Below are 20,456 nucleotides of genomic sequence, written 5' to 3'. Positions count from 1 at the left end.
ACGCCAAATATAGAGGTATGTACGAAGATACTAAACAACAATCATGTAAAATAATGACTAGGGCTGGTGACACTTGTGGCTAAATAGTGACCCCGCACTATTGAGGATGGGGATTCCTGAGGAAACGTTGTGCAATTTTGCCCTTCACTTACCTCATTATCATAGCAACGCCCTCTCCAACCTGATTGGATAATTGTGTAATCCCATTGGTCTACCCATATGTCAGTCAACTAATCTTTGCTTCCTGGTTCTCCTGACTGTCAGAGTTGTATCACCGTTCTCCCGGCGTTATCATCAATTGAACATAGAAAATCAGTAAGTGAACGATTTAGAATAAATATTTGTGCCCTTTCTTTATTGTTATATTGATAATATGAAAAGTTGAGCGACTGGCAGCGAGCCAGACAATATCATTGCGAACGTCAATGCGGCATTGTACGTATTGCTAGAACCCTCTCACCAGTGCACCTTCAACGTTTTCTGTTCTGTTTCTGGTACGATGATGATACGGCATTCTGTTTTATTTTACACCGTTCTATAGAATAAAAACACTGTGAAATAGAGTTATATTTACTTCCTGTTGCATTTGCATTGGATAACCAGTATCACCGAAATGGGGATTAATTAACTTTTTTATTTTTATGTAACGTATAAGAATTGGAACAAATGCTAAGTTAGTTTGTCCTCTAAATTCACGTTGTCATTTTTGTGTAAACACTCGGAACCTTAATATGAGTTGCTGTCACCGTTCTTGCATGTGTATTTGTTGTCATTAACATCAAGTCTCAAGCTAAAATGTTGTCTTAGAGGGATTTACTGTATGTTATGTGGATGGTGGCGTCTGTATCTCGCGTGATCATGTCTCTTATTCATGTGGTTCCCTGCGTAATTTCTTCATTTTCTGTCATTCAGTTGAGTAAACGGCTGCTGTCATGTGGGATTTGGCCCTGGTGTGTTACGTTGGAGATGTGTCACCAGGAAGTAATGCCATTCTGAAACCAATAATGTACTTGTCTCTCTGCGTGGGCGGGGCTGTAAGACCCCTCCCCATTAATTTCTCCTATACTTAATTATGCTGAGTATTAATAATAATAAAACAAATAATACAAAAATATGTTTTATTTTCACGAAAACTGGATAGGTGCGGTGAAATGTGTTGTTTTACGGGTCAGCCCTAGTAGTACAGAGCGCCTTGCTTAATCTTCCGGTTACTGGGGTAACTCTAACTAGTACTGTAGGCTACCTGCCGCACTCTTAACGCATTCACTGGATCAACACGACGATGTCATGCTACATGTACTTTTTTTCTTATTATCAAATATTTGATTTTATGATCCATCTGATGAACACATAATACACAGGTAATAAACACAGAACGCAGCTTGTCTCATCCAAAAGGATTTGCCTACCTACATTCATGACAGATAAGAAAATGACAGACATTTTTTTAATTCTCCTCATCTTATGAAGGAAATCATTACCTCTGGCCTAGTGAAACAAGAGCTGCTGGTGTGCATGCACACACCACTATGATGTTTGCTCAGTTGTAGATTAGAATATATTGAAAAAAATGTATTTTAAGCAGATTGTCAGAATGATGGAGAGAAAGTGGCCATCATGTCACTGCACCTGAGTGGGTGAACCAGGTGTCTTCTTAACTCCTGAGTGGCTCAGTGGTCTAAGGCCCTGCATCGCAGTGCTAGAGGCGTCACTACAGACCCTGGTTCGATTCCAGGCTGTATCACAACCGTCCGTGATTGGGAGTCCCATAGGGGCGGCGCACAATTGGCCCAGTGTCATCCGTGTTAGGGGTTGGCTGGAGTAGGCCGTCATTGTATTACCTGACTTGCCTAGTTAAATAAAGGTTTAAAAAAACAATTAACTGTCAGACAAGTAAGAATGTTAAAGAAAAGTCAGCTGTCATCCAAGTGTCTCACACAGACACTCCCAGGGCTCCCACACTCTCCTCCACTACTTCTGCCTGTGAATCCCATGCCCCCTTACCCCCACCTTGTCCCTCAGCACCTGGCCCTAGCCGATTGGCTCTTTGCCCTCCTGTCACGCCCTCTCCACATCACCTGTCATGTCATTGCAATATAACCCAGTGTGTCTAACTCAGCCCACTGCTGTGTGTTGTGCTGCAGGAACAGCATCAATGGCGTTCCGGAAGGCCTTGAAAGGGACAGCTATCATCGGGACCGGGGCGGCCGCTGCTCTTCTGGGCCTATCACAACTGTCGGAATACAGAAAGACACAGGTAGGCCTGGGACATTGCGATGATGTAGTGGGTTGCATTTCACACAATCTGCTTGTGTTTTGTAAACTTGTTTTTCTCATACTTGTATGGATTTTGAGTTTGTATGCTGCATTGAGGACAATAACATTTTCTAATCTCATCTTTATGTTGCCAAGGTTGTGGTAGTCTGTTTCTAAAGTCAGGACCTGTAAATTACACCTCAGAGTCCCTCTGCAGCAGGTTATAGATAGTACTGAGAGTGGGAGAGTGTCTGCCAATGACAGGGCAGGCTCCTGGGAGTCTACTAGGGAATGCTGGGACAGCATCTGACAATGGCAGGGTATGCTCCTGGGAGTCTATAGGGAACGCCCATCTGGGCAGCAGGTTGGCATTTATTGGGATGACTAATGTACTGTAGGCAGCTCTGCAGAGTGGTCACTAGCTGGCACACACCTTAACCATAACCTTAACCACACTGCTAATGCCTAACACTAACCACACTGCTAACCCTAATGCCTAACCTTAAATTAAGACCAAAAAGCACATTTTTATTTTCATGCATTTTTACGATATAGCCAATTTTGACATTCCAGCTGGCCTGTCTCGTGGAAATGGCTCAGTTCTGCCTCCAGGACAAGATTCATGACAATAAACGTCAACATGCATCTGGGCATGTCTTATCTAGACTGAGGAATGTGTTCCACTTTTATTCAAGACTATGCTGCTCAGATAGGACTGCTGTGTAGAGTGAAGTTGACCTGAATATGAAGACAGTCAATGGGACTTTAGCTGTGTAGAGTGAAGTTGACCTGAATATGAAGACAGTCAATGGGACTTTAGCTGTGTAGAGTGAAGTTGACCTTCAATGGGACCAACCCTGATCATAAATTAGCTTACTTTCTGTCGCAACTTGCCACAAACTGCCTTATGAAGTGGTAAGATGGACTTTAGCTATGTGACGTGAGAAGTTCTTACGCCTTGTTTCATTTGCGTAAAAAAAAAGAAGGGAACATGACTTTTGATGTTTGTTTAGTACAGTGAAATAATCAGCACTATTTTGGTGACAAACAAACAAAAAAACACTGAGGAGGAATGGGAGTCCGGATTTTTATTTCATTATTTTTCATTTATTCAAATCTGATGAAGCTCATGTGGATCATATAACATAGCGTCTGAAACTCCAGGGAACTGGTCAAAATACACAATGTTTCCATGGCGATGCATCACTTCATATTATTAATAGGGCAACTGCTGTGTGAAAAAGCATTAGACTGGTCCCAGATCTGTTTGTGCCGAACATGTTTGACATGATAATGACTATATTGACAGCACAAACCGATCTGAGACCAGGTGACCACTGCATCACTGTAGACCAGGGATTGAAATAGCCAAGGAGTCGCGTGGGTAACGTTAGAAAGAGAGAAACGGGTGCATCTCTTGACCTTTGAACCTAATCAGCGCCACAGATATAAATACGTCTTACAGTATATCTTCTATTTCAGTGGTCTGTTATTACTAGTGACGTACCAGGTCACTTGTCTAAAGCATCTGACCCTTTCTGTGACCCTTTGTCCTAATGTGAACCTTTATTTCTGTATCCTGGTATAATATCTCATCATCCCCCTCACCTTCCTCCCAAACAAGAATAAATGGGTAAGCAAAAGTGAAACACCTCCGAAAAAATTATAATAATCTGCAATCAGGCATGCGGACGACAGAGGCCATCACTAACTAACCCTGGAGAATCTACTGCTAATTGGATAAATATGTCTGTTTGGTCTCCTCTGTGACAAGGGCACAATCTCTTTCTCTCTTTCAGCTTGAACGTTTTCCTGTTTTCTGGCGGTGGGGGATTGGACATTTGCATGACATCCACTGTCTCACTGACTCCATGTACTCAACGTGATTGCAGGGCAGAATGCCACTTAATTGTCTGTGGGTGTTTTAAATATGCACGTCCATGGAAATAGACACTAATTATTTGATCTTGTTTGCTGTTACGGCCCTAAATTACAAATGCCCGGGTTTCATTCACAGATTTGCAAGTCAAATGGACCAAGTGGCATCGCAGCAGCTCGATGTAATCATTTAGAGAATAAAATGCTAAATAGAAAATGAATAAAATGCTTGACTACGACAGCCATGCTTAACTTGCTTGTCCCCATGATCCTTGAGTTCACAACAGACTTGATTTGACTTTGTTCTATTTTCCCTGAGTTCTTTTGTGCTTTTGCAAATCAGACACCAGGAATCATTGTTATTATCTAAGTACTGCAAGCAGGGGTCTTTCTGTATGAATAGGATTGTGGGTACAACCCTTACCGATATGGGTACCTGATGTTGTTGTGACCATCGATATCTATGGTCGTGACAATGTTGCTGTGACAATGTAGACACATCTATCCCAGAGGAGATTATCCAGGCTTTAAGACATCGCTTTATGCTTTCACTAATCTCTGAAGCCAGAGCCAAATCTTGATTATTTTCAGTCTGTCACAAAAGACAATGCCTCCACCAAAACAGATGTAACTGTGCCTGTACTGCATGTTGTCCAGGCACGGCTGGCGTACGTAGCGGCGGAGGGGGAGTTAAAGCAGCCGTTTAAAGATGAGCTCCCAACCAGACAGGCTCAGCTCTCCACCCTGCAAGACACTGAGGAGTTTGACGTCCTTGTCGTAGGGGGAGGGGCCACGGGCTCCGGATGTGCCTTAGACGCTGTCACACGCAGTGAGTCCCCACGAACTGCATCATTTTGGAAAACCTTTTTGGTTGGGGTCAATTACATTTCAATTTCAGTCAATGTGCAGGAGAGTCGAGGATATTCTTCTCTCAATATTATGAGGCCCTCAATGCAATATGCATGCCTTGCCATTTTCCCTTCATGCATATTACACGACAGGAGAAGCACATGGAAGTCATAACCTACCAAATGCCTCCTGAATAACTCTGACTCTGAGGGTGCATTTGAAATGGCACCCTATTCCCTATATAGTGCACTACTTTTGACCAGAACCCTATGAGTCCTGGTTTAAAGTAGTGTGCCATATAGGGAATGGGGTGATATTTCAGATTGTCTAAATCCTGGTCTTGTCTTGATTTGTCTCTGCTCTCCTAGACCTCAAGACTGCCCTGGTGGAAAGGAATGATTTCTCATCGGGGACCAGCAGCCGGAGCACCAAGCTCATCCACGGGGGAGTACGATACCTCCAAAAGGCCATCATGAAGTTAGATTACGAACAGGTAAACGGCTCGTTTTTCCCATGCTGCCTGACAGTTGGTTCCCTCTGGGATCACATTGCTTTGTTTTACCCTGTTGTGGACATTTTATCATTGAAAAGAGATTGAGAGGTTGGAAGATTCAGAGGGTTGATGGGCACTAGGTGTTTCCCATAATCCTTCCTTGGTCTGCTATTGTGTGAATGCTACGGGTATACTCCTACTCTTCTACCAACAAGTACTGTGTTATGTGTTAGATGTTATCCACCCATTTTACTGACCTCTGAACCCCTCTTTCCCCCGTTCTCAGTACATGATGGTGAAAGAGGCTCTCCACGAGCGCTCCAACCTGCTAGACATCGCCCCTCATCTGTCTGCCCCACTACCCATCATGCTCCCTGTTTACAAGTAAGACATGAGTCCACACAGTTAGTAGAATGAGTGTTATACCCTTTCAACTGAAAATGTTCTGAGTGTGTGGTGGTTGTTTATTCTAATGGTTACCCTCGAATGGTCACCTTGAATGGTCACTGACTTTAAGTCACTCTGGATAAGAGCATCTGCTAAATGACCAACATATAAATGTAATGGCTGAATGTACTCTGTCTACTGGGCTGGTATAAAGATGTTGTACTGTCTGTTTATAGATGGTGGCAGCTGCTGTCCTAAATCAAATCAAATCAAACTTTATTTGTCACATGCCCTGAAAACAAGTGTAGACCTTACTGTGTAATGCTTACTTTACAAGCCCTTACTTACAAGCGTACTTACAAACCAACAGTGCAGTTCAAGAAGTTTAAAAAAAAATATTTACCAAATTATCTAAAGTAAAAAAATAATAAAAAGTAACACAATAAATGAACAATAACGAGGCTATATACAGGGGATACCGAGTCAGTGTGTGTGGTTACAGAAGTAATTTGTACATGTAGGTAGGGGTGAAGTGACTATGCATAGATAATAAACAGCGAGTAGCAGCAGTGTACAAAACAAATGGGGAAGGGGGTCGATGTAATAGTCTGGTGGCCATTCGATACATTTTTCAGCAGTCTTATGCCTTGGGGTAGAAGCTGTTAAGGAGACTTTTGGTCCTAGACTTGGCGCTCTGGTACCCCTTGCCGTGCGGTAGCAGAGAAAACAGTCTAAGACTTGGGTGATTGGAGTCTCTGACTGTTTTATGGGCTTTCGTCTGACACCGCCTATTATAGAGGTCCTGGATCGCAGGAAGTTTGGCCCCAGTGATGTACCGGGCCGTACGCACCACCCTCTACAGCACCTTACGGTCAGATGTGGAGCAGCAGTCAGGATGCTCTCGATATTGCAGCTGTAGAACGTTTTGAGGAACTGTTGACCCATGCCAAATCTTTTCAGTCTCCTGAGGGGGACTGCATAGGTTTTGTCGTGCCCTCATGGACCATGATAGATCGTTGGTGATGTGGACACCAAGGAACTTGAAACTCTCGACCCGCGGGAGGTGTTTAGTCCCAGGGTCCTTAACTTAGTGATGAGCTTCGTGGGCACTATGGTGTTGAACGCTGAGCTGTAGTCAATGAACAGCATTCTCACATATGTGTTCCTTTTGTCCAGGTGGGAAAGGGCAGTGTGGAGTGCGATTGAGATTGCGCCATCTTTGGATCTGTTGGGGTGGTATGCAAATTGGAGTGGGTCTAGGGTATCCGGGAGGATGGTGTTGATGTGAGCCATGACCAACCTTTCAAAGCACTTCATGGCTACCGACGTGAGTGCTACGGGATGGTAATTATTTAGGCAGGTTACCTTCACTTCTTTTGGCACAGGGACTAGGGTGGTCTGCCTGAAACATGTAGGTAATACAGACTCAGTCAGGGAGAGGTTGAAAATGTCAGTGAAGACACATGCCAGTTGGTCTGCGCATGCTTTGAGTACAAGTCCTGGTAATCCATCTGTCCCCGCGGCTTTGTGAATTTTGACCTGTTTAAAGGTCTTCCTCACATTGGCTACCGAGAGCTTGTATCACACAGTCATCCAGATCAGCTGGTGCTCTCGTGCATGCTTCAGTGTTGCTTGCCTCGAAGCGAGCTTGTAAGGCATTTAGCCGTAACCCCCAAACTAGCTCATCTAGAGCCGGTGTAGTAGGATTCAATATTAATCCGGTATTGACACTTTGCTTGTGTTCATCTGAGGGCATAGCGGGATTTCTTATTGGCCACCGGATTAGTGTCCCGCTCCTTGAAAGTGGCGGCTCTAGCCTTTAGCTCGATGCGGATGTTGCCTGTAATCCATGGCTTCTGGTTAGGATATGTACGTACGGTCACTGTGGGGATGTCGTCGTCGATGCACTTATTGATGAAGCTGAAGACTAAGGTGGTACACTCCTCATTGCCATTGGATGAATCCTGGAACATATTCCAGTCTGTGCTAGCAAGACAGTCCTGTAGCGTAGCATCCGCATCATCTGACCACTTCCGTATTGAGCGAGTCACTCGTACTTCCTTCTTTAGTTTTTGCTTGTAAGCAGGAATCAGGAGGATAGAATTATGGTCAGATTTGCCAACTGGAGGGTGGGGGAGAGCTTTGTACGTATCTCTGTGTGTGAAGGTGGTCTAGAGTTTTTCCCCCCCCTCTGGTTGCACATGTGACATGCTGGAAAAATGTGGTAAAACTGATTTAAGCTTGCCTGCATTAAAGTCCCCGGCCACTAGGAGCGCCGCTTCTAGATGAGCATTTTCTTGTTTGCTTATGGCCTTATAGAGTTGGTTGAGTGTGGTCTTAGTGCCAGCATCGATCTGTGGTAGTAAATAAACGGCTACGAATAATATAGATGAGAACTCTCTTGATAGATAGTGTGGTCTACAGCTTATCATAAGGTACTCTACCACAGGTGAGCAATACCTCTAAACTTCTTTAATATTAGACATTGCGCACCAGCTGTTATTGACAACAAGACACACACCCCACCCCTCGTTTTACCAGACGTAGCTTCTCTGTTCTGCCGGTTCATTGAAAATCCCTCCAGCTCTGTATTATCTGTGTCACTGTTCAGCTACGACTCGTTGAAACATAAGATATTACAGTTCTTAATGTCCGTTTGGTAGGATATTCGTAAATTCGTAAATTTTCCAATCATTGCATATTAGCAAGTAGAATTGATGGCAGTGGGAGTTTACTCGCTCGTCTCCGGATTCTCAAAAGGCAGCCCGATCTGCGTCATCTTTTCCTCCGTCTTTTCTTCATGCAAATGAAGAGGATCTGGGCTTGTTCCCAGGACAGCAGTAAATCTTTCTCGTCAGACCCGTTAAAGGAAAAAGCTTCTTCCAGTTCATGGTATGTAATCCCAGTTCTGATATCCAGAAGAAATTTTCGGTCATAATAGATGGTAGCATTATGTACATTATGTTCAACATAAGTTAAATAATAAGGTACAAACAACGCAAAAAAATGAACAAAATAGCACAATTGGTTACAGGCATGTAAAACGTCAGCCACCCCCTTCGGCGACCATCTTAGATGAACTACTGGACTGGTAGAAAGATGTTGTACTGTACTCTCTGTTTATAGATGGTGGCAGCTGCCATACTACTGGACTGGTAGAAAGATGTTGTACTGTACTCTCTGTTTATAGATGGTGGCAGCTGCCATACTACTGGGCTGGTATAAAGATGTACGACCTGGTAGCTGGAGGCCAGTGTCTGAAGAGCAGTTATGTCCTCAGTAAGAACAAGGCTCTGGAACTCTTCCCCATGCTGAAGAAAGACAAGCTGGTGGGAGCCATCGTCTACTATGATGGTGAGTATTTCTCATTATTATCTTCATTGAAAGGGCTTTTTAGTCCAGGAGTAGGTTTAGTCTGGATCCGGGGAACTGGTCCAAAATGTGTTACACTCACTGTAAGTCTCTCTGGATAACAGCGTCTCTGCTAAATGACTAAGATGTGTAAGTGTTGTTGGACATACCAACACTTCAGTCAGTAATGCTCCGATAGGATGGTAATAACCGTCTCATTTATCAAGATGCTTTTCTTCTGTTTGCTAAGTGGGCTATGTCTAGGGCCGGTTTGCCATACAATAAGAATTCATATTAGCCTACACTGTTATTAAACAAAACTCATGTTCATAAAAATACTTCCTTTTTCCCAACAGTAACAAAATAATTTTTCTTTAGTGTGGGTGTGATTGAATGTGACCCAAGTCAACAACAAGACAAGACACAAGGCAGCCGGTGGCCATCAGATCTCACATGTCCATTGATGCCTGAACCAATGCGTCTGCGAGCAGCTTGTGCTCTCTATGTGCCTTGGGCCAAGGCTGTGTAGTGTGTGCGTGGCCTGGATTGGCACGGAGACAACCAATCAGATGTTCCGGCTCTATCTGGGTGTACTCTGTGCAGAGAATGTCCCATTAGTTGACTGGAGGCCTTTCTTTTTCAAACCAACAACAGCCAACTCTGTGTCTGAAGGCTACCTGAATCAGTCAGTCTACATTTAGATTCTACTAGGTCTCTCCAAGAGTGGAAAGACAACCTCTTCTCTGAGGGGGATAATATACCAGGCCAGATACCTGAGCAACAGTTCATCACATTTACTCACTTGACTTTCTAAGGAAGAGTGAGGCATGTTGATATTTTTTTAGCATTTTGTTTATTTTAATGCATTTTGTTTATTTTAATGCGTTTTGTTTATTGCTCATTTGAAATGTGCAGAACATATTTGTAGCTTAACATTTCTTCCAGGCAGAATGTTTGTGTATATATTGTCTCTGGGTGTGCTGACTGTCCTACAGCAAACAGAGAGAATATTTGGAGGGGTTTTGTGTTGGGTTGAAGCAGCATTGTTGGGTTGGTTTGTACCCCTCCCCCCCAGGAGGCTGAGGGGGTCTTTTCTCTCCAATTATTCCGTCTGGAACAATCACGGCCGTGACATTTCAAAAGCTGACCTTCTCTGCTACTGCGGCTCAGAGAAGAGGAGAGCAGTGCCGTGGTCTGACTGCCAGACTGCTCTGTCTCCTCCTGTTCTTCACCCTGCCGGGTGGGATCTTAGACTTCACCAGCGTTACTCATTTCCCAGGAGACCAGTGTGGTCCAACACACACACACACAGAGACAGGAGTCCTCATTCTTACTAATTCATTCTGCACAAGTGTGTAATTGTATTTTTTCAGCAAGCAACCATGAACTGGTTTGTTAGACGTATCATATTTTGGGTTAACAACAGGGTCTCCAGTCATACCTTCTGCTGCCTAATGTGAGACATCAGCCCAGCCAAGCACACCCCAGCCCCACTCCAGCCCACCCCAAGCCAGCACTGCCCAGCCCAGCCCTGGCTGTCTGTCCCATCCCACAAGCTCTCTGACTAGTGATTTAAGTAGCACCAGCAGGCATGGCTTAGGACCGGGCCTTGAGGGCAGCAATGAACCAAATGCCCCTGCAAGGGATTCCCACACATTAGATTCCCACACATGCACATAGAAATGTGAGTTATAGATCTGTCATTCTCATTGAAAGAAAGTCTGAGAAGCGGTAGATCTGTTCTGTGTGTGCTATTTCTATGCTTCTATTCTTAAGTTTAGTTTTTGCGTCTTTCTACTTTGGGTTTTGTACACCAGTTTCAAACAGCTGAAAATACTATATTTTTGTTTATGGAAAATATATTTCACAGCGGTTTAGATGGTACAATGATTCGCTACACTATGCTTGCTAGGCTAACCAGGAAATGGTGGAACAAAATGGTGGAACGAAATGGTGGAACAATTCTGCATAAAGCACCTCTAAGGAAATCTTCCTTATTTGTTTCTATTTCTCTTCGACCCCCTCCTATCGTCTCTCACCCTTCACCCCCCCCCCCCCCCCCCGCTACAGGACAGCATAACGATGCTCGTATGAACCTGGCGATCGCCCTGACAGCAGCCAGACATGGTGCTGCCATCGCTAACTACACAGAGGTGGTCCACCTGCTGAAGAAAACAGACGCAGGGACGGGCAAGGAGAAGGTCTGTGGGGCGCGCTGCAGGGACGTTATCACAGGTACACACACTTGTATGTGCACACACACACGAAGACACAGTATGACAGTGGTTTTTGACTGAAACAGTTATGATCTCTCACAGGAAATGAATTTGACGTCAGAGCCAAATGTGTCATTAACGCCACGGGACCGTTCACGGACTCTCTGAGGAAGATGGACGACGGGAAAAACACTAACATCTGCCAGCCCAGTGCTGGGGTTCACATAGTTATCCCTGGTTATTACAGGTACAGTACAGGGACAGAACCACACTGTCACACCTTCACACCAGGGACAGAACCACACTGTCACACCTTCACACCAGGGACAGCACCACACTGTCACACCTTCACACCAGGGACAGCACCACACTGTCACACCTTCACACCAGGGACAGCACCACACTGTCGCACCTTCACACCAGGGACGGCACCACACTGTCGCACCTTCACACCAGGGACGGCACCACACTGTCGCACCTTCACACCAGGGACGGCACCACACTGTCACACCTTCACACCAGGGACGGCACCACACTGTCACACCTTCACACCAGGGACAGCACCACACTGTCACACCTTCACACCAGGGACGGCACCACACTGTCACACCTTCACACCAGGGACGGCACTACACTGTCACACCTTCACACCAGGGACGGCACTACACTGTCACACCTTCACACCAGGGACAGCACCACACTGTCACACCTTCACACCAGGGACAGCACCACACTGTCACACCTTCACACCAGGGACAGCACCACACTGTCACACCTTCACACCAGGGACAGCACCACACTGTCACACCTTCACACCAGGGACAGCACCACACTGTCACACCTTCACACCAGGGACAGCGCCACACTGTCACACCTTCACACCAGGGACAGCGCCACACTGTCACACCAGGTCAATTTAGGTCATGAATTGAAATTCAACTCATGAATTGAAAATTGTAATTGTATTTTTAATGAGGGAATTTCAATTCAGCAGCGCTGACCAACCAGGTCTTCCTAAATGTAGTTGTCATTTCCATAGCCCCTCCTCCCTCTGCCCTGTTCTTGTAGTCCTGACAACATGGGTCTCCTGGACCCGGCAACCAGCGACGGCCGTGTCATCTTCTTCCTGCCCTGGGAGAAGATGACCATAGCCGGGACGACGGACACGCCCACTGACATCACCGCCCACCCCATCCCAAGGGAGGAAGACATCAACTTCATCCTGAACGAAGTCCGCAACTACCTCAGCCCTGACGTAGAGGGTACGTAACCCCCAAACTACATCTGCCCTGATGTAGACGGTACGTAACCCCCAAACTACCTCAGCCCTGATGTAGACGGTACGTAACCTCCAAACTACCTCTGCTGTAGAGGATACGTAACCCCCAAACTACCTCTGCCGTAGAGGGTACGTAACCTCCAAACTACTTCTGCCGTAGAGGGTACGTAACCTCCAAACTACTTCTGCCGTAGAGGGTACGTAACCTCCAAACTACTTCTGCCGTAGAGGGTACGTAACCCCCAAACTACTTCTGCCGTAGAGGGTACGTAACCCCCAAACTACTTCTGCCGTAGAGGGTACGTAACGTTGACTTTGGAACAGCACAGTAGCTAGTAATTGTTTTAAGTGCTGGAGACACTACAGGCTTGATTTTCTGATTGTTTAGCTTGATGTGGTTTTGTCATTAGATGTAACACCTGTCCAATGCCTCTGTGCCTCAGGTAATGATCTCTGTCATCACATGCAGATGAGATTCCCTGTGTTCTCTGACTGGTTCTAGGACCTGTGATAAGATGTGTTAGGATGTGGTCATCTGATTTAATGGAACCTTGTGTGTAATACTGACTCTGTCCTCGCCCGGTGGTCCTCAGTGAGGAGAGGAGATGTCCTGGCAGCGTGGAGTGGTATCCGTCCTCTGGTCACTGACCCCAACTCTAAAGACACCCAGTCCATCTGCAGGAACCACATAGTCAACGTCAGCGACAGCGGCCTGGTCACCATTGCAGGTCAGTACCTACTCTAAAACAAGTGGTATCCTGATGACGTGCTATACAGCTGTAGTAGTTTCTAGGTCGTTCGTAGCTGTCAATGGCTCTTAGCCTATAGACCTTTTCCTGATCAAATTGGATAGGTCATGTCCTGTATTCTGTCTGGCCCTGTATCTAATAATAATGATCATCTGGTGGGTGTTTGGATTTGTGTGTATTATATGCATGTGTGAATTGGAAATGTGTTTTTGCATATCCCAACTCCTCCTGAGTGACCCTCAGCAAATAGGGTTAAGTGCCCTGCTCAAGAGCACATTGACAGATGTTTCACCTTGTCGGCTCAGGGGTTTGAACTAGCGACCTTTCGGTTACTGGCCCAACTCACTAACCGCTAAGCTACCTGCCCCCCTATTGTATCTGGTGTGTATGTGTGTGTAACATGTGGATGATCCCATCACCCCAGGTGGGAAGTGGACAACGTACCGCTCCATGGCAGAGGAGACCCTGGACGCTGCGGTTGCAGCCCACAGGCTGGGGGGCGGGCCCAGTAAGACAGTGGGCCTGGTGCTGGAGGGGGGCCAAGACTGGAGCCCCACCTTGTACATCCGACTGGTGCAGGACTACGGCCTGGAGAATGAGGTGGGGACAGACCCTTCCCATAGACATTCTGTCTTTAGCCACCATTTTGGATATATAATACTCCCTTAGGCATTGTCAGTTGCACTATGGTTACACAGTCACTGTATATCATATATCAGAACATTTAACATTGGTTAACGGTTGGATGGGGGTTGAAAATGTTGAGATGATGTCGCCGTTACAAGACAGCAGTACACAGGGAGATTGATCCAAGGCTCTAGACCAGGGCTAATCAACTCTTACCCTACGAGGTCCGGAGCCTGCCTGTTTTCTGTTCTACCTGATAATTAATTGTACACACCTGGTGTCCCAGGCCTAAATCAGTCCCTGATTAGAGGGGAACAATGCAGTGGAACCGGCTTTGAGGTCCAGAGTTGAGTTTGAGGGCTCTAGTCCAGACCAGTGTACTTCCCTTTCAAGGTTTTAGAAGTCATTTGTACCAGGTAGGAAAGCGCTCCGCTTCCTATCTATGTTAACTTCTCATTAGAGAAAGCCTTCCACACCATTAGGGTGTTTTCTAGAATATTCCAAAAGGTCAGTGCTCATATTTTGACAGCATTTGACCTTTTGGTGAGAGAGCTAAGCCAACCATCTGAATAGCAATAACCCCTTGTTTGGTCCAAACGCAAGATAAATCATAGACATAACTGTATCTACCCATCACCCACCTCAGCATATCCAAAACATTGGAGCTGTCTGCTGAAAGATCGTATCGAACCATAAGGAGTTGCCTTTGAACAGCTGCCTGCTGCGTTTCACAATACTCTCTCAATACTGTCTTTGGCAAAACGCTGTGAGTCATATTCAAACTCATGGGAAACAGAAAGGAAAACGCCTAACACTGCTGCTTATGTCCCCAGGTGATTTATTTATAACAATGTTTCTGCCTTAGGTCTTCATGGGGCATATTCAAACAAAACCATTACCTGGGCTTTAATCAAAAAGTGTCACCCTAAACCTTGTTTCATGATTATATGACACCCACACAATGTCCTCTCACAACACATGAGCAATGTCATTTTGTCTTGGTAAAACCTTAAACAAGGATTGCTGTTTTGACTGAATAGTGGCCTTTTTCCCATCATTCCACAGGTTGCCCAGCACCTGGCAGCAACGTACGGGGGGAAAGCATTCGACGTGGCCAAGATGGCGCGTGTCACTGGGAAGAGGTGGCCCATCGTAGGGAATAGACTGGTCTCTGAATTCCCTTACATTGAGAGTGAGGTACAATATGTGTTCTGTTGAGACTACTACAGGATACTGCATAAGATCTGTAAAATACTGCATTTTTATGTTCTCCTGATGTACACACACACACACACACACACACACACATCATGACCATAGACTATTACATTCTATTATCTAACCAATTGAAACCCCCCCTCCACCCCCCCACCCTCCTTCCAGGTGAGGTATGCTGTTAAGGAATATGCCTGTACGGCCATCGATGTGATCGCCAGGCGCACACGGCTGGGTTTCCTCAACGTGCAGGCTGCTGATGAGGCTCTGCCACGCATCGTAGACATCATGGGCAAGATGCTGGACTGGAGCGACAAGAAGAGGACGGTACGTCACAAACTGTTGTTCCTGTCTACTAGACTGTAGTTCAAATGACTGCCTGGCAGTGTTACAGGAACTATTTTAGAACACTTTTAAATAACATATACAAACAACCAAATACTTTTTATGTTTTAAAAAGAACTTGCCTTAATATCCATTTTTAACTTAATGAATTATTGCCCCTGTATTTCCTGTCCAGTAAAGACTTAGGACCGGTTTTAATCTAACCATTGTTTTAATGATTCAGTGACTACAGTACATTCTCACTCAGTGGACTAATAATAATGTTTTGATTGAATAGGACCAACCCTAAATCCATGTGCTGCTAGTCAGCTTGTAGGAGCGCTGGAACTGTTGTTAGGTCAGAGTATAATAGTAGGATCTACGCCCTTCCTGGATTTCCCTCTCCAGGGGGCTGTGGCTGTGTGTGTGTGTGTGTGTGTGTGTAAACCTTCCCCCAGTTCTGCTATTCCTGTTGTCCTGCTCTTCACAGGTTTATCACAAGATGCATGAGTTCCTTTTACTTCAGTTGTTGTTACATTTAGCTATGATCCCTTTTCATTAATTATTACTTACATTAGTTACGATTAAAGTTCTGAATAATGTACACTGTGTGTGTGTATATATAACACACACAAAAGTAGATTTGGCTATTTCAGCCAGACCCGTTGCTGACTGGTGTATTAAATTTAGCACACAGCCAAGCTATCTCCATAGACAAACATTGACAGTTGAATGGCCTTACTGAAGAGCTCAGTGACTTTCAACGTGGCACCGTCATAGGATGCCACCTTTTTAACAAGTCAGTTCGTCAAATTTCTGCCCTTCTAGAGCTGCTGTGTTAAACTGTAAGTGCTGTTATTGTGAAGTGGAAACATCTAGGAGCAACAACGGATCAGCTGCGAAGTGGTAGACCACACAAGCTCACAGAACGGGACTGGTGCGTAAAAATCGTCTGTCCTCGGTTGCAACACTCTCTACCAAGTTCCAAACTGCCTCTGGAAGCAACCTCAGCACAATAACTGTTTGTTGGGAGCTTCATGAAATGGGTTTCCATGGCTGAGCAGCCGAACACACCCTGCGCAATGTCAAGCGTCGGCTGGAGTGGTGTAAAGCTCACTGCCATTGGACTCTGGAGCAGTGGAAACGCATTCTCTGGAGTGATGAATCACGCTTCACCATCTGGCAGTCTGATGGATGAATCTGAGTTTGGCAGATGTCAGGAGAATGCTACCTGCCCCAATGCATAGTACCAACTGTAACATTTGGTGGAGGAGGAATAACGGTCTGGGGATGTTTTCCATGGTTCGGGATAGGCCCATTAGTTCCATCCAGTGAAGGGAAATCTTAACGCTACAGCATACAATTACATTCTAGACGATTCTGTGCTTCCAACTTTGTGGCAACAGTTTTGGGAAGGGCATTTCCTGTTTCAGCATGACAATGCCCTTGTGCACAAAGTAAGGTCCATACAGAAATGGTTTGTTGAGATTGGTGTGGAAGAACTTGACTGGCCTACATAGAAACCTGACCTCAACTCCATCGAACACCTTAGGGATGAATTGGAACTCCGACTGCGAGCCAGGCCTCATCGCCCTACATCAGTGCCCGACCTCAATAATGTCCCCATAGCAGTGTTCTAACACAGTGGAACCCCTTCCCAGAAGAGTGAAGGCTGTAGGAGCAGCAAAGGGGAGACCAACTCCATATTAATGCCCATGATTTTGGAATGAGATGTTCGATGAGCAGGTGTCCACATACTATTGGTCATGTAGTGTAACTTCTCTTCACTACCATGGTTTGTTTAGGAGGAGCTGGAAGCTGCTAAGAAGTTCCTGTACCTTGAGATGGGCTACAGGTCCCGCTCTGAGCAGCTGACCGGGACCACAGAGATCACACTGGACACACAGGAAGTGGCAAAGTACTCTACTTCCTGTCTACTTTACACTCTACTTCCTGTCTACTTTACGCTCTACTTCTGGTCTACTTTACTCTCTACTTCCTGTCTACTTTACTCTCTACTTCTGGTCTACTTTACTCTCTACTTCCTGTCTACTTTACTCTCTACTTCTGGTCTACTTTACTCTCTACTTCCTGTCTACTTTAATCTCTAAGGCAGGGGTGTAAAACTCACCAGCACAGGGCCATATTGAAAAAACACAATGAATTCGCGGGCCATACATAGCCAGTTATGTGGGTTTTTTTTAACAAAAAATGTGTGCATACAACTGATCCAAACTAGTCATTGTTTTATTAAAATATGACCCTTTACAATGCCCACTGATGTACATAGGATGCTGTGTATATAGCATTTTTAACAAATTAAAACCAAAGAAGAGCTCAGTAATATTTGTCCAGCCTTTGCTGCTATGCTTGTGAATGTGCATAATATGCTGCGTCCCTAATCAAAACGTTTTTAATAACAACAATGACATAAATGTAGCTAGGTTGTTGTAACATTTACACTTAAAAACATGTTACATTTTTTTGCACGGCATGGATCACTGGTGCGGTTGAATGCAGCATTGCTGAATGGTACACTCAACATGTCTTGTAGATGAGTAGTCAGCCGAGGCTCAATCCAAAGATTAAGACAGAAACTATTTAATTGTATAAAATACAAATCTTTAATGCATACGAGCAGCTGCAAGGTAGATCTGTCTCTGATCGCAGTCAGGGAAGAACTCAAAGAATAAATGGTCAAATGTTCTTATATAGTGGGAGGTGATCATACAATCATATTGTTTACACAACAGATCTTTATACAAGCAACAGTTCTGGAACACAATGGCCTTGTGTTAGGGTGAGACATACCAGGAGTCTACTGTATGAAAGGCATAACATCACAGTCCAACAGGGAATATATCCCTTGAGAAGTTACAACAGCTCACCCCAGATTCTGCCGCCACGCTGTAATAGGTCTACAGTGCCTTGCGAAAGTATTCGGCCCCCTTGAACTTTGCGACCTTTTGCCACATTTCAGGCTTCAAACATAAAGATATAAAACTGTATTTTTTTGTGAAGAATCAACAACAAGTGGGGCACAATCATGAAGTGGAGCGACATTTATTGGATATTTCAAACTTTTTTAACAAATCAAAAACTGAAAAATTGGGCGTGCAAAATTATTCAGCCCCCTTAAGTTAATACTTTGTAGCGCCACCTTTTGCTGCGATTACAGCTGTAAGTCGCTTGGGGTATGTCTCTATCAGTTTTGCACATCGAGAGACTGAAATTGTTGCCCATTCCTCCTTGCAAAACAGCTCGAGCTCAGTGAGGTTGGATGGAGAGCATTTGTGAACAGCAGTTTTCAGTTCTTTCCACAGATTCTCGATTGGATTCAGGTCTGGACTTTGACTTGGCCATTCTAACACCTGGATATGTTTATTTTTGAACCATTCCATTGTAGATTTTGCTTTATGTTTTGGATCATTGTCTTTTTGGAAGACAAATCTCCGTCCCAGTCTCAGGTCTTTTGCAGACTCCATCAGGTTTTCTTCCAGAATGGTCCTGTATTTGGCTCCATCCATCTTCCCATCAATTTTAACCATCTTCCCTGTCCCTGCTGAAGAAAAGCAGGCTCAAACCATGATGCTGCCACCACCATGTTTGACAGTGGGTATGGTGTGTTCAGGGTGATGAGCTGTGTTGCTTTTACGCCAAATATAACGTTTTGCATTGTTGCCAAAAAGTTCAATTTTGGTTTCATCTGACCAGAGCACCTTCTTCCACATGTTTGGTGTGTCTCCCAGGTGGCTTCTGGCGAACTTTAAACAACACTTTTTATGGATATCTTTAAGAAATGGCTTTGTTCTTGCCACTCTTCCATAAAGGCCAGATTTGTGCAATATACGACTGATTGTTGTCCTATGGACAGAGTCTCCCACCTCAGCTGTAGATCTCTGCAGTTCATCCAGAGTGATCATGGGCCTCTTGGCTGCATCTCTGATCAGTCTTCTCCTTGTATGAGCTGAAAGTTTAGAGGGACGGCCAGGTCTTGGTAGATTTGCAGTGGTCTGATACTCCTTCCATTTCAATATTATCGCTTGCACAGTGCTCCTTGGGATGTTTAAAGCTTGAGAAATATTTTTGTATCCAAATCCGGCTTTAAACTTCTTCACAACAGTATCTCGGACCTGCCTGGTGTGTTCCTTGTTCTTCATGATGCTCTCTGCGCTTTTAACGGACCTCTGAGACTATCACAGTGCAGGTGCATTTATACGGAGACTTGATTACACACAGGTGGATTGTATTTATCATCATTAGTCATTTAGGTCAACATTGGATCATTCAGAGATCCTCACTGAACTTCTGGAGAGAGTTTGCTGCACTGAAAGTAAGGGGGCTGAATAATTTTGCACGCCAAATTTTTCAGTTTTTGATTTGTTAAAAAAGTTTGAAATATCCAATAAATGTCGTTCCACTTCATGATTGTGTCCCACTTGTTGTTGATTCTTCACAAAAAAATACAGTTTTATATCTTTATGTTTGAAGCCTGAAATGTGGCAAAAGGTCGCAAAGTTCAAGGGGGCCGAATACTTTCGCAAGGCACTGTACATGTTCCTCCTTTGCATGTAGTTTTGTCTCAGGTTTAGTTTTTTGGTTATTCATTGTCGAGCTTAAAAAAAACGAAGCCAGACTGCAAAATGTTTGGAGCCTAGCTAGAACTGTGTTATTTGTCTGTACACCTCTGCTGCTCACAGTAAACGGAACGAAAGCAATGCAATTGATGTTGAATTTACAGATGTGAGCGCATCAGGCTGTGATTTCATAAAGTAGATGACTCAACTGTTTATTCATTTATACTCGCTTGTGTGTCCTATTGTCCTTTATAG

At 44.7% G+C, this 20,456-nt stretch overlaps 1 protein-coding gene across 3 annotated transcripts in view; it reads left to right on the top strand.

Annotated features, from left to right (window-relative positions):
- The first annotated feature begins 217 nt into the window (after positions 1-217).
- LOC149982213 (glycerol-3-phosphate dehydrogenase, mitochondrial-like) overlaps positions 218-20,456 on the top strand; it is a 27,207-nt gene continuing 6,968 nt past the window's right edge. Inside the window, exons 1-15 of one of the 3 annotated variants that reach the window (XM_090239855.1) lie at positions 229-315; positions 2,145-2,257; positions 3,881-3,889; positions 4,792-4,963; positions 5,352-5,476; positions 5,763-5,860; positions 9,054-9,217; positions 11,285-11,449; positions 11,533-11,677; positions 12,499-12,692; positions 13,303-13,437; positions 13,883-14,058; positions 15,151-15,282; positions 15,469-15,627; positions 17,430-17,542. In XM_090239855.1, the coding sequence (XP_090095981.1) occupies positions 2,156-2,257; positions 3,881-3,889; positions 4,792-4,963; positions 5,352-5,476; positions 5,763-5,860; positions 9,054-9,217; positions 11,285-11,449; positions 11,533-11,677; positions 12,499-12,692; positions 13,303-13,437; positions 13,883-14,058; positions 15,151-15,282; positions 15,469-15,627; positions 17,430-17,542 (1,889 nt within the window). In that variant the 5' untranslated portion in view covers positions 229-315; positions 2,145-2,155. Of the gene's footprint in view, positions 316-2,144; positions 2,258-3,880; positions 3,890-4,791; positions 4,964-5,351; positions 5,477-5,762; positions 5,861-9,053; positions 9,218-11,284; positions 11,450-11,532; positions 11,678-12,498; positions 12,693-13,302; positions 13,438-13,882; positions 14,059-15,150; positions 15,283-15,468; positions 15,628-17,429; positions 17,543-20,456 lie in introns of all 3 variants that reach the window. The other 2 variants (XM_090239856.1, XR_016497006.1) reach the window with 2 other exon arrangements.

Source organism: Oncorhynchus mykiss, chromosome 7, assembly GCF_057628025.1.
Source record: "Oncorhynchus mykiss isolate SJ-2025 chromosome 7, ASM5762802v1, whole genome shotgun sequence".
Lineage (NCBI taxonomy): Eukaryota > Metazoa > Chordata > Actinopteri > Salmoniformes > Salmonidae > Oncorhynchus > Oncorhynchus mykiss.
The sequence above is the reverse complement of the archived record's forward strand: the minus strand, read 5'-3'. Positions and strand labels throughout refer to the sequence as shown.